Source organism: Chlamydotis macqueenii, chromosome W (genome assembly GCF_036417535.1).
Source record: "Chlamydotis macqueenii isolate bChlMac1 chromosome W, bChlMac1.mat, whole genome shotgun sequence".
Classification (NCBI taxonomy): Eukaryota; Metazoa; Chordata; class Aves; order Otidiformes; family Otididae; genus Chlamydotis; species Chlamydotis macqueenii.
The window spans coordinates 7,523,080-7,535,077 of NC_141592.1; the positions used below are offsets into that span (position 1 = coordinate 7,523,080).

The 11,998-nt window shown below is 47.0% G+C and overlaps 1 protein-coding gene and 1 non-coding gene across 2 annotated transcripts in view; one reads left to right on the forward strand and one right to left on the reverse strand.

Moving 5' to 3' along the window:
* The window catches only part of LOC147596574 (SKI family transcriptional corepressor 2-like), a 33,519-nt gene extending 21,954 nt beyond the window's left edge, over window positions 1-11,565 (reverse strand). The window contains 4 exon segments of the mRNA XM_086769590.1: window positions 8,130-8,204; window positions 8,532-8,592; window positions 9,384-10,131; window positions 10,133-11,565. Of these exon segments, the coding sequence (XP_086625716.1) occupies window positions 8,130-8,204; window positions 8,532-8,592; window positions 9,384-10,131; window positions 10,133-11,565 (2,317 nt within the window).
* Window positions 1,318-1,393, forward strand: TRNAK-CUU (transfer RNA lysine (anticodon CUU)). Its single transcript has one exon. It is a non-coding gene; the product is annotated as a tRNA-Lys (tRNA).
* Window positions 11,566-11,998: the final 433 nt, after the last annotated feature.

Below are 11,998 nucleotides of genomic sequence, written 5' to 3' on the forward strand. Positions count from 1 at the left end.
CAGCTAATTCTCTCAGAAACTGGATACCTCTCTCCATGGTGGTCCACTTGCTTGGGTGGCATACAATATCTTCCTTAAAGAAATACCTGTCCCTCACACCCGACAGGAGTCGCCTCCAGAGGCTGCAGGCTGCTGACTCTCTTCCAATCGCCCTGTCAATGGCTGCTTCCCTAGACAGAGATCCCAGCTGCCTGGCTTCCCTGCCTTCTAATTCCAGGCTACTGGCCCCTCTGTCCCAGCATCGGAGCAACCAGGTGACAAGTTGCTCACCTTGATTACGGCTGAAATCTTTTCGCATATCTCGCAGCTCACTCAGGGATAGGGATCGGGTGACTACCTCCCCTTCTGTGTCTCCCTGATCATGTGATGGGCCTGGTTCATCATCATCTTTCACTATGCGAACTGATTTTTTGGTGTATTTCTTATGTACAGGGGCAACTGATACTGGTGTGGATGATTGGTTTTTCGGTTTCTCTTTGGTACTGCTTGCTGAGGTTTGAGTAGCCACAGTGTCTGGCGTGGGGGCTGAAGCAATCGCAGTGCCCGTAGCAGGGGCTGGGGTAGCTGCAGCACCTGCCGTAGCGGCTGAAGTAGCTGCAGTATTTGTAGCAGCAGTTTGAGTAGCCACAGTGTCTGTTGCAGGGATTGGAGGAGCCATAATACTTTTAAAAAACTGTTTAAACTTCATCAATATCAAGATCTGAGATAGCTGCAAGAGACTTGTCACCATGAACATGGTGGTAGGGGTATAAAAAGGGTATTCAAAATTCTCAAAAGCTGTTGAAATTAGCTTGGTGAGGTGGGGAAAGCTGTAAACAGATGTTCCCCCCGTGGCCTGGCTTCCCGGAACAAAACAACAGGTATAGTTCCAAACAACACCCACAAGATGGCTCCCGAAATACCCGGGTGGAGCTGCCTCTGCCTCCTCGCTCTGCACACTGCCCGCCGCCATTGAGTACAGATATGAAAATGGTCCCGTTACCAGCAATCTCACTAAACAAATCAGTGCCGCATAGCACAGCAGAACGATACCTTTGATCCAACACACATCATTGATAAAGCGTGCACAAACACCGACAAACAGAAAATACGGCAAGTAGGGTGCTATCCAGTACAGCTCTAAAAACAACTGCGAGAACAAATAAAATAACATTGTGCCCAGCGATGACCAAACCGGCTTAATGAACACTTGTAACAAATCTGTTTTCAACACACTGTGTTCAAACCTGTCCTTATCTCAACCCTTCGGGACTGACTGGGGCTTGAACCTTGGATCCTCAGACTAAGGTCCGATGATCTCACGACTGATCTAATGAGGCCCCTTCGATAGCTCAGTCGGTAGAGCATGGGACTCTTAATCCCAGGGTCGTGGGTTCGAGCCCCACGTTGGGCGCCAAAAAGACTGTGGTGGTTTAGCCCGGATCACCACACAGTTTCTTATTCACCCTGCCCCTACCTAGTGGGACAGGGGAGAGAAATTGGGAAGAAAGGAAAACTCGTGGGTTGAGATAAAAACAGTTTACTAAAAATACTAAACTACAAAGCTAACAGGATATAAGGATATTAATATATACAAAATATACAAAATGAACAATGTACAATTCCTCACCACCCGATGTCCGAATGACCGACGCAGCCCGTCCTGAGCAGCGATCACAGGAACAACACCGAGCAGCAAGCAAAGGGGGAGAGCAAGCTAGCAAGGTAGAGGGAACGATGCCAGCAAGCAAGAGAGAAGAAAAGAATGCCAAGGGTGCCCAAACGGATACCCGACAAGAAAAGGAATAACTGAAAATTGATGCCCCCTCCCATGGGCAACCCCCACTTATATACTGAGCATGACGTTGATGGCATGGAATACTCTCTTTGGCCAGTTTGGATCAATTATTCTGTCTGTCTTTTGCCCAGCTTCCTGCATCTGCACGTTAACGAGACTTGGAAAGCCAGACAGTGTCCTTGGTCTCATTCACAACAACTCGTATCATCAGAATGTTTTTATCAACATTCTTCACACACAAAATCCAAAACACACTGGCTACTGAGAAGAAAATTAACTCCATCCCTGCTGAAACCAGGACATCTTGTTTTATATGCAGTCAGAAATCTTTTTGCAAAACCTTTATTTCTGTTTTTAAAAATCAATGCATTCTTATATCCAGTAAACCTTGAAGTCACAGTATATGAAACATATCCAATAGCTATGCATTTTAGCATCTGCTGTCTCTTTGTTCCTTTAAAAAAAAAAAGCAACCAGTCATTCAGGCATATATATTTACACAACTCTTCTCTGGTGCCAGCAATTCCATTTTAAAAATCTGTTTATGTAACACAATGATTTAAAAAATCATTTTAGTATGATATTTGATATAAACAAAGTGCTTTCTACAGGTAAGTTATCTCACCACATTAAAAGAAATGGCAAGCTTCAAAATAAAAAAGAAAAATACATCACTTTTTGGGCAGTGGTCTGAGGTGTTTCCATAATGTAAAATGGTTTATTTTTTAAGTTAACATAATTGTGTTTTAAAGAGGATTGCTAACAAAATAAGTATTTTTTTAATAAATTAGGAATGAGGGTACATAGAATCAAAAAAGAAAGAATTTAAGTTCAGGAAGGGTATTTATTAAATTATATATACTAGTATATTTTTCCAATCAATTTATTTCCTTGAGGCATTCTTTTCCTAATGTTTTTATGTGCAGTTCTGAGAGATAATAGGCTCATAGACAGAAGGTGACTGGATTCTTCAAGGAGGAGGAAGAGAAAGAGGAAGAGACTAGATCCTAGCACAGAGCATAGCGGCAACACAGCTCTTTCCCACTTGCTCGGTTGAGCTCTCAGGGCTGTATGGTTTGAGGTTGCCAACTCGCCGGGACTGAAAGAACTCCATCAAAATTAAAATAAGGGCATGTAGCATGAAGAATAACTTCTCCAGCATCTGCAGCCTCCCTACTAAGCTACCAAAAAGGCTTAGTAGAAAATCCCCCATCCTTGCCCCCAAAATAAGTAAAGAACAGGATGTGAAAAGTGAAGGTATTTAAAGGCAAAATCCAGCACATATGGTTTTAAAGAATAACTGCATTTTTAAACTGCTTTCTGATGTTCAAAAACAGCCTTGACATTATTATTGTTAACAGTAATAATAATCAGATGGGTTTCACTTTTCCAGTCCCACTGAAAATGATAATCAGGAGCCTGCTCTTCTCCTTTTTTCCATACTTCCCAGAGGCCTCATCATGTGTTGTGTACTGTTCTACCTTAATTGAAAGGGAGGAGGTATTGAATATTTAACCAGCTTCCTTTCTCTTAAATGTTAATTAAAAGCTAAATAGGTGTTTAAAAACAAACAAACAGAAAGAATTTAAATCAGTCTAAGAAAAAAATCACTTCCCCTTCTAATAGCTCCACCATAACTCTCTTGGGTCTTGTCTACACATAAACTTGTAGCAGCATTTAAAACAGTAGCACTGAAAGCTGTGCAGCCCCCTGGTATGGACACCTAGATTTTCTTTAAGAGAGGCCTATCTCAGTTTATTCAGAAAAATCAAACTATACCTCATTTGTCTGCTGGCTAGGAGGGGAAAGGGGATGAAGTATTTATAGCCAGCTTCCACTGCCTCAGCTAAAGTTTTTGGTACCTCTGTTCTTCCCGATTAGCTCAGGTGCACAGACCCTTTGGGAATGAAGGTAGACAGGTTGTATTTTTGGGTTACACAAATGGCCACCTTATCTGGAACATGAACATCCACCCACTGAGGAAAGCAAAAATTATGTCTGTAGGTAGACACACCTCAAATTACTTTATCAGTACTCTGAATCAGAGGTCCTGATTCGTACATTTACACAACCTCAGCTCTTGTGATGCCATCATTTTATTAGCTCTACACCCACTGGAGTAGTTAAGGTTTGGATTTTTAATACAAGAAACAAACAGGAACGTTTCTAAATTTATTCTCCCCAAAATAAATGCACATTGCCCTCATTGTACAAAATCAAACCAGACATAGCCAGGTTACCTCTTCATGCTGTACCACCTAGAGCAATCTCCTGCAGTCCTTCCTCGGGAAGCTCTCAAAGTTCTCTTCAAACAGCAGCTAAAAATTTTCACGCTGGTCCAGACAACTCAGCTACATCAATGGACAACTGATTTGCCCAGTACAGAGCTCCGATGAACCGGGAATATAACTCAGCTCTCCTGACTCTTAACCCTGTGCCTTGTCCCCAACTTGTACTCTCTACAATTCTCACTACACCTGCAGTGCCAGACCACATCAACAGAAATCATCCACCCACTCATGTCTCAGCATCAGCTGTTATTCCTGGACAGTACTTAAGTGTCACAAAGCATGCGATTCCTGCCAACCAGCTCTGCAGCTCACTCCTACTAGGTGAGCTTTACCGTTATGAAGCCCACAGCATCGATGGTCTACCATAATTTAAACATCCACTGGTATTTTTATCTGGAGAGAGTGCTGTTTGCATACACAGACTGCAGTACTGAAGATGTCAGCATCTTCTGAGTATAGAGTATAAATATATATATCCATTTTAAAAATACAGGCAGATGCGAACCAGCAGACTTACAGAACTCCAAAGGCTCCATCTGTATTTGCAATTAATTACTTGCTTCAAGACAGTTCTTGTGTATGTCCTGAAGAAATCCTACCCTTCCTAAAAATATTAATGCACCGTGCATATTCATGCTGCTTTTGGGGGGAATAATCAATAGGGTAATTAGGACTTGGGAAAATATGCCTATTTTAGGAAACTCAATAAGCATCTTTTAAGTGCTTTTCTGTACTGGGGCTGATATACATGTCTTACAAAATCTGGAACTTCAAATGTTAATTTGCCCTGAAAGCAGTTTAACATTAAAACAAACTAGTTTTAATTTTTGCACAGATAAAGTCTAATTTATAACCTCCATTAAAGCTGAAAACATAGATATCTGATTTTAAAAAATCCACACTGAAGTACTAACTGATAGAGGAGAAAAGTGTTTCAGGATTTCAAACTGAACATTCAAAAACTGTGACCAACTTAAAAATACAAAATGTTTTAGAGAGATAACAAATCAGTTGGCTTTTGGTCTGAACCTTATGCATACATCTGGGAAGTATTTCATTACTTTATTTTAGAAGCAAGAGGGCTAGAAAATTTCTAATTCTTGCTTTGTTTTAAATGGAAGGCAAGTTTCTCACCAGATTCCAGAAGATGGGGCTTTAAAAAAAACCAACACACCTAATACTGTGAGACTTGCAAAAAATAAAGAAATTCAACAATGTTTCTCCTTCTTTTAATAATTCCAAGAGAGCTCCTGAGCTCCTTAGAAATAATAGAAGAGAAAAGAGATGGGAATAGTAAATAAGGACCCAGTCCTACAGTCTGTCTGCAGTTTTGTCTGTCATGCAGATCTGTGTATTTATACACAATCTTATCTACTAATATGCAGTGCTGGGTTCCACATCTGAAACTTCGCCTCATCTTTTCCCTCTCCAGCTTTTAACTTCTTTGCTTTTTTTGCAAACGCTTTCCATAATAACATTTTATGTCTTTTAACTTCTGGATCCAATGCTTTACCACTTAAGCCCATATAGACTACACAACCATACAGTTTGCTATATATAATAAAGTTCAGGCTGTTTTCAACCCTCCATGGGCTACTGTAAATCTACAGTAATTGCACCAATATTTGCAGAGTTATTCTGGATATATATTTAAGAGTAAATGAAAGAAGAATCTGGCTTATCGTTTCTAGTCTGAATTTTCCTGGCACACCTGCCAAACCATCTTTTACAAATCAAACAACAAAAATGGAGAAATTGTAACAAGATTTGAGAAGCTGACTTCTAGTTGTTATTAACACCCCATTTTAGAGCTCCCCTTTCTCATTAAAACTGATAAAAAATTAGATCGGTTGGGGAACAGCTTACAAAACTCAACTCCTCTTTAAAAGGTACATAGCATTTGCAAGGCAGCCTTGCAACGCTGCGGTGTGCCAGACGCACACAGCTCTTCTACCCTTCAACTCCAGCTGCTGAAGGAGGGTTGGGATGGCAAACCACAGCTTTCCCAAAAAACTGGACCACTTACGTAAGTCAGTCACAGTTATCCTTCAAAACTGCCATGGGAATTTGAATAATTTCGAGCTCTTTCTGAGCACCATCTGACAGAAAAGGAAGGGAGATTTTCACTGACAGTTTACTGGCTATGCAGGATGAACTGCTACAGGATCTTCAAGCCCATACCTATTTCAGCCTTGGAAAGAGCTCTGCTTATTATGAATTTTTAAGTTCATTGGCACATTGAGAATAAGAAGCAAACATATGTACTTACAGTCTCTTGCACAGAAAATATTGCTTTTGTTTTAAGACTCTCTTTGCTAGGTTCAGTTAATAAATAAAAGTCCATCTCATATGGAGAGCAATTCCCAGGATCATTTCATCTTTCTTAATCTTATTAGGAAGGCACAGCTTTAAGTAACTCATAAATGTATTAAGCATATTAAAAAAAAAATTGGAGAGCCAGAATATTCTGCAAAATGGTTTGACAACCAAGCAGAAAAGCACTGTGACTATAACTCACTAATTCTGGGCAAGATTAAGAAGGGACAATCCCACACAGACGTACTGATACGAATCCCTCTGAAGATAACGGGACTGCTCTCGCTTGGAGAGCGCACAGAAATCATCTTCAGAAACAAGCCCTTAAACATTTGGCATTTCTTTACAGTCAGTTCATCTCAGATCCAGTCCTGAGACGTTCAAACACCCAGGTGCTGCTCCCAGTTTACTTAATATATTTAAGACTATCCACAGAGTCAAAACATGCAGGGGAGTATACACCTTTGAAAACTAAAATTTACATTTAAATTTACTGTGAAGATAAACATATAGCTACCATGGACTCACAGTGTCAATGAATATTGGAGTTTTAGAGAGAGAGAGGAGCTACAACATCTAGGTAAAAAGCAACATATCGCCATAATATACTTTTTTTAAATGAGCATGTATAGGATCACTTTCTAAAAGACAAAAAAAAAAAAGAAGTATTTTTTCCAAAATAAATTTGCCACAGCGCAGGATGCTGACTATGCACAGTGTACTGTATTCCTAAAAATTCTCGGGTACTGTTAGTATCACTGCTGTGCTCTCAGTGGTAATTATTTGAAAGTACAGAAGATAATTAGGTGCTATCCATTGGTACACAACCTCGATTTCTCAACCACAAAATTTACAAAAATCTAAAACACTGATACATTTCTTCCTCATATACCATCGCTAAAGCAGGTCTTATTATTAAGTATTTCTAAAAAAGACCCTTTGAAATGGGATACATTTGCAAATGTTTGCGATCTCACAATTGTTCTCTGCTATTATATAAGATTTCTATAAGATCCCATTTCTTCATTTCCATTCCAGCTCCCTCTCTCCCCGCTTGCTCTCTCTGTCTCATTTGACAGGCAAATTTGCAGACATTGCCTGAGGATAACAACCTCGTTTGACAGTCAATTAACCGTGAATAGTCAAAGCCAAGGCAGTTTGCATTACATAAAAGGAAAATTAGATTCCTTTTTCCCAAGAAACAAAACCCTCTCCTTAAGACACTGCAATAGACAACTTAGTATCAAAACTTCTAATCACGTCTTTCCCAAACCCCTTGGAGACATTGAGCAATCAGTAAAAGGTGGTTTCATTTAATTTGTATAATGTAATTTTTGTAAATGTATTATACATTTTGTGTAGAGATCATTATCATGGAGATAATATAAATGTTGGCATAGATGTCATAAAACACCTTTAATGTCTTTTTGACAGATATTAAAAGCAATAAGCTGTGATTCTTTTTAATGGAAGGTTTCAAAGAGAACATTTCAATTATTGTCATTTTATGCTTTTCCAGCCTGTTTCATTGTGTAACCTGACACATTTCTGAAATTTCTGCTGAAATATGCCCAGCAATTAATAATCTTATTCCTATTAATGTCACTGCTTTCCACCTATTTGCATTATTCTCAGTTATATTTGCTCAGAATTGTTTTTATCTTTACCCTTGTACTAAATATTCAGACATTTGATTATGAATTTAAGTCTCTGTCTCTTTATCCTCTACCACCTTCCAAACCTACCTGCTATATCTCTCCAAAAGTCCCCTCCTGAAGGCTCTGAATCTGTGATGAAAAAATTATGCTCCTTGTTCTTATCTGAAATCCAAACAAAATGCAATGCTTAAAACGCTTTTACCAGCAAGAAACCACAAACCAAAATTAATATGAGAACTCAGAAAAAAAAGGTAAATATATATTTGTATATTCAGCACACACAGAGACGCATTTTGGGTGCAAATGAATATAATGCTAAATTACCACCATAGAGAGACTATTAGAATATTTAATGGATTTTTAAAATTGAAATCACGGAAGTGATTTATTTTTGCTCAAATCAAGCGATAGAGAACAAATCTAAACAGCTCACAGAGCTGCGAATTCCCACACCTCACGGTAAGCTGGCAGATCCACGCACATACTCACCTGAGAAGGTGTCCTCTTTCGTAAGCAAGATGACTTGATTCCTCTCCTTGCTCTTCTGATTCTAGAGAAACAGAAGAGCACAACGCACAAGATCAGTATCGAAAATGACTAGGAGTGGATAGGCAATCTCGAGCTGTTTATCAACAGCGAGCACAAAAAGCACCCAGGGAAACAACATGGTGGGGAATCCCATCATAGCATCTTCCACAGACACCTTTATGGAGGGAACACACATCCCATCACAAACTTGCTGGCAACATGCACGGTGAGTGAAGACACTCACCCCAAGACGGAGCCTGGGTTATTTTCTCCCATGTGTTAATCTGGGACAAGGAGGTCAGGGCACCAAGCCATACCCACAAACAGCCAACAGCCACGCACCTCCATGCTGCTAGGCAAGACATCTACTGAATAAATCTGCCATATTTATTTTTGTTCGCCTCCACAACCAGCCTTTGGACTCGGCGTCCAGGCCTGGTGTGCTCAGCACATCGTAAAGCAGCGTTGCCATTGAAGCAGCTGCCCACAGGGATGGCTGCGCGTGGGGAGCAGGTCCTCTCCACCCTGCACAGAGGGGTTTGGGCCACCCTGAATTTGGAGGAGAGAGGAGCAGGGTGGGCTCGATACCCCAGGAGGCCCCAGTGGGCCATGTCCAGCTGCAGCCCACCAGGCCCAGCCATGGTCTGCCATGTTGGCTGGGGGCACAGTGCCTGACATGGCAGCAGGGGGGAACCTCGGAGCCTGACATGGCGGCGGTGGGTGGACCCGGCGGCCCATCTCCCCCCACCCAGGGAGGGTGTCGGTACCCGCCGTCATCGCGTCATCGGGAAGGTGCCCGAAGGGGACATTTACATCTTTGTAGGAGGGCTGCTCCTCCAGGGACGGATAATGCGCCGGGCTGCCGCCGCTGCCTGCCCGAGGGGAACCAGGAGGCATCTGCGACGGGGCTTGGCCTTCCCCCGCCTTCTCAGCAGGCGGCCGGGGGAACGGGCCGGCGGCGGGGCGCTCCCGGCCGCCCTTCTCCGGCAGCCCCCTGGCGAGCGGGAAGCGGCCGGCGGCCGCCAAGGGGTCTCCGCCGCGGGGTTCTTCCTCGCCTTCCGCCTCTTCGGGGGGCTTGTGCCCCTCGACGTCCACCTCGGGCTCCTCATCTTCCTTTTCCTCCTCCTCTTCGTCCTCGTCCTCCTCCTCCTCCTCCTCACTGCTGAAGCTGCAGCTGGTGGCGCCGCCGGGCGAGAGGAGGCGGTGGGGAGAATGCGGCGGGGGAAGTGGGTGCCGCTCGCAGCCCGTCTCCTCAGGGGGCGGCGGTAGCGGCAACAGCAGCTGTAAGGGTGGTGGCGGCGAGGCGGAGCGGGGTGGGCCGCCGCCATGCAGCTTGGCCAGGCTCTCCAAGTCCTCCTTCCCGCCCACCGGTCGGAAGGCGCTGGAGTGGTGGTACCCGCCGCCCGCCTTACGACCGGCTGCCATTTCCAGCAGATGCGGGGGGACTCGCCCGGTACCGGTACCGCCGCTACTCCCCTCAGAGGCGGCGGGCGAGGCGGGCTCCGCGCCGCCGCCGCCAGGGGGCGCCTCGAAGAGCGGGTCCTGGGCGGCGGCGGGAGCGGGCGGGGGGGGGGGGGGGGTGGGCGGCGGGCGGCGTGCCCAGCCCCGCGATCCCCGCCTCGCCGCCGGGCGCCGAGAGGTCCAGGAAGGCCTGGCGTAACAGGCCCGCCCCGTCGCCCAACGAACAGCCTAAAGCACCGGGGGGCTGCGGCGGCGGTTGCAGGTAGGTGGGTACCGGCAGCCCCCCCGGTGTACGAGGCGGCCAGAACATGCAGAAAGGCGGGTAAAAGGCAGCGTCCTTCTTGCCCGGCCAGAAGAGCCCCGAGAGGCCGCCTCCCGCTGCTCCCCCGCCGCCACCGGCCTTGTGCGCCGCCGCCGCCTCCCCCCTACCGAAGGCATCGGCCCCGCCGCCTCCCTCCTCCTTCTTGTGGCAGAGGCTGAAGGCGGCGGCGGGAAAACCGTAGGGGTGCGGGAAGAGCCCCCGGCAACCAGGGAACTTCTGGAGGACGCCGCCGAAGGAGCCTTTACTGGGCACCGGGATGACCGGATAGCTCCGCAGGCTCTTCCCGCCGTGAGCCGCCGTCGCCACGGCTTCCTGCAGCTCCTCGTCCTCCTCGAAACGCCCCCGTTTCTGGTGCAGCTCCGGGGGAGCGGCCAGGAGGTGCGCGGGGCCCAGCACCCCCCCCCTTACCACGGCCGCCGCCTTCACCGAGCCCAGCGGGTGAGGAGGGGCGGCGGGGGTAACGGCGGGAGGGGCGGGCGGCAGGGCCCGTTTGCGGCTGCCGCCGTTGAACATGGCCTTGACATCCTCCCACGCGAAGACCAGCTCGTCCTGGGGATTTTTGTCGGTGAGTTTGAGGTGGCGGCGCCAGGAGTTGAAGTTGGAGGCATCGGGCTGGGTGTACTTGGCGTCGGGGGTGCGGTGGGAGTGGAAGATGAATTTGTTGGGGGAGAAGTACATGCTGCAGTAGCTGCACTTGATGCACTTGGCCCGGGAGCTGTTGTAGCGGGCGGGGATGAAACTACCACGGCAACCCCAAGCGCATTCGTGGGACACGTCGAAGGCGAAATTATCCGGTAGTTTTGGAGGCCGGTTCTCCCCCAGGAAAGATTTACAGAGCCGTTCTGCTTCCCGTTTGGTGATCATACCGCAGCGGCGGGAGGAGATGGGCATGGCCCCAGCCCACCGGAGGACTTCCAGCTGCACCGGCGTGCACTGCACGCAGGTGATGCCCAGAGCCACCCGCCGGTTGTGAATCTCGTTGTAACTGAAGTTTTTCAGGAGGGTGTTGGAGATCTGCGCTAAACACAACCGCTCCTGCCCGTCGATGACCAAGGAGACGATGGGGATACCGTAGAGGATGACTTGTCCCACTTGGTTGGGTTTCATGGCGGCGTGACCGCCCTTCGGTTGGTTCATGGGGTCCGGCAGGTATGCGTTGGACGGTGACGGTAACAAAATGTCGGTGGGACCGGGCAAGGGGCTGGTCGCCATCGTCTTAGCGCCGGGGGGCCTGCTCTGCTCCAGCTGCCGGCGGAGAAAGTGGGGAGAGAGACAGACACGGCACCGTCAGCCCAGGACCCAGGAGTGGGACCCCCCTACTCGAGTGTCCCGGCGTGGGGACGCCTCCCCCTACTCGAGTCTCCCGGCGTGGGACTCTGGTTCCTCCCCTCAAAACTCACTCCGACCTCGCGGAGGGGATGTCCTCGGGGCAGCCCACTTCCCCGCCGTGCGCATCCCACCTCCCACTCAAGTTTCCCGGCGTGGGACCCTGGTCCCCCTCTCCAAAACCCACCCTGACCTCGCTGGGGGGGGGGGGCAGCCCGCTTCCCTGCCGTGCGCATCCCACCGCAGGTGCGGAGATGACAGCCAACCGTCCCTGTTAAGAAAAAGTGTCCCAGCCCACGGGTGGGTTCATCCCGAGACG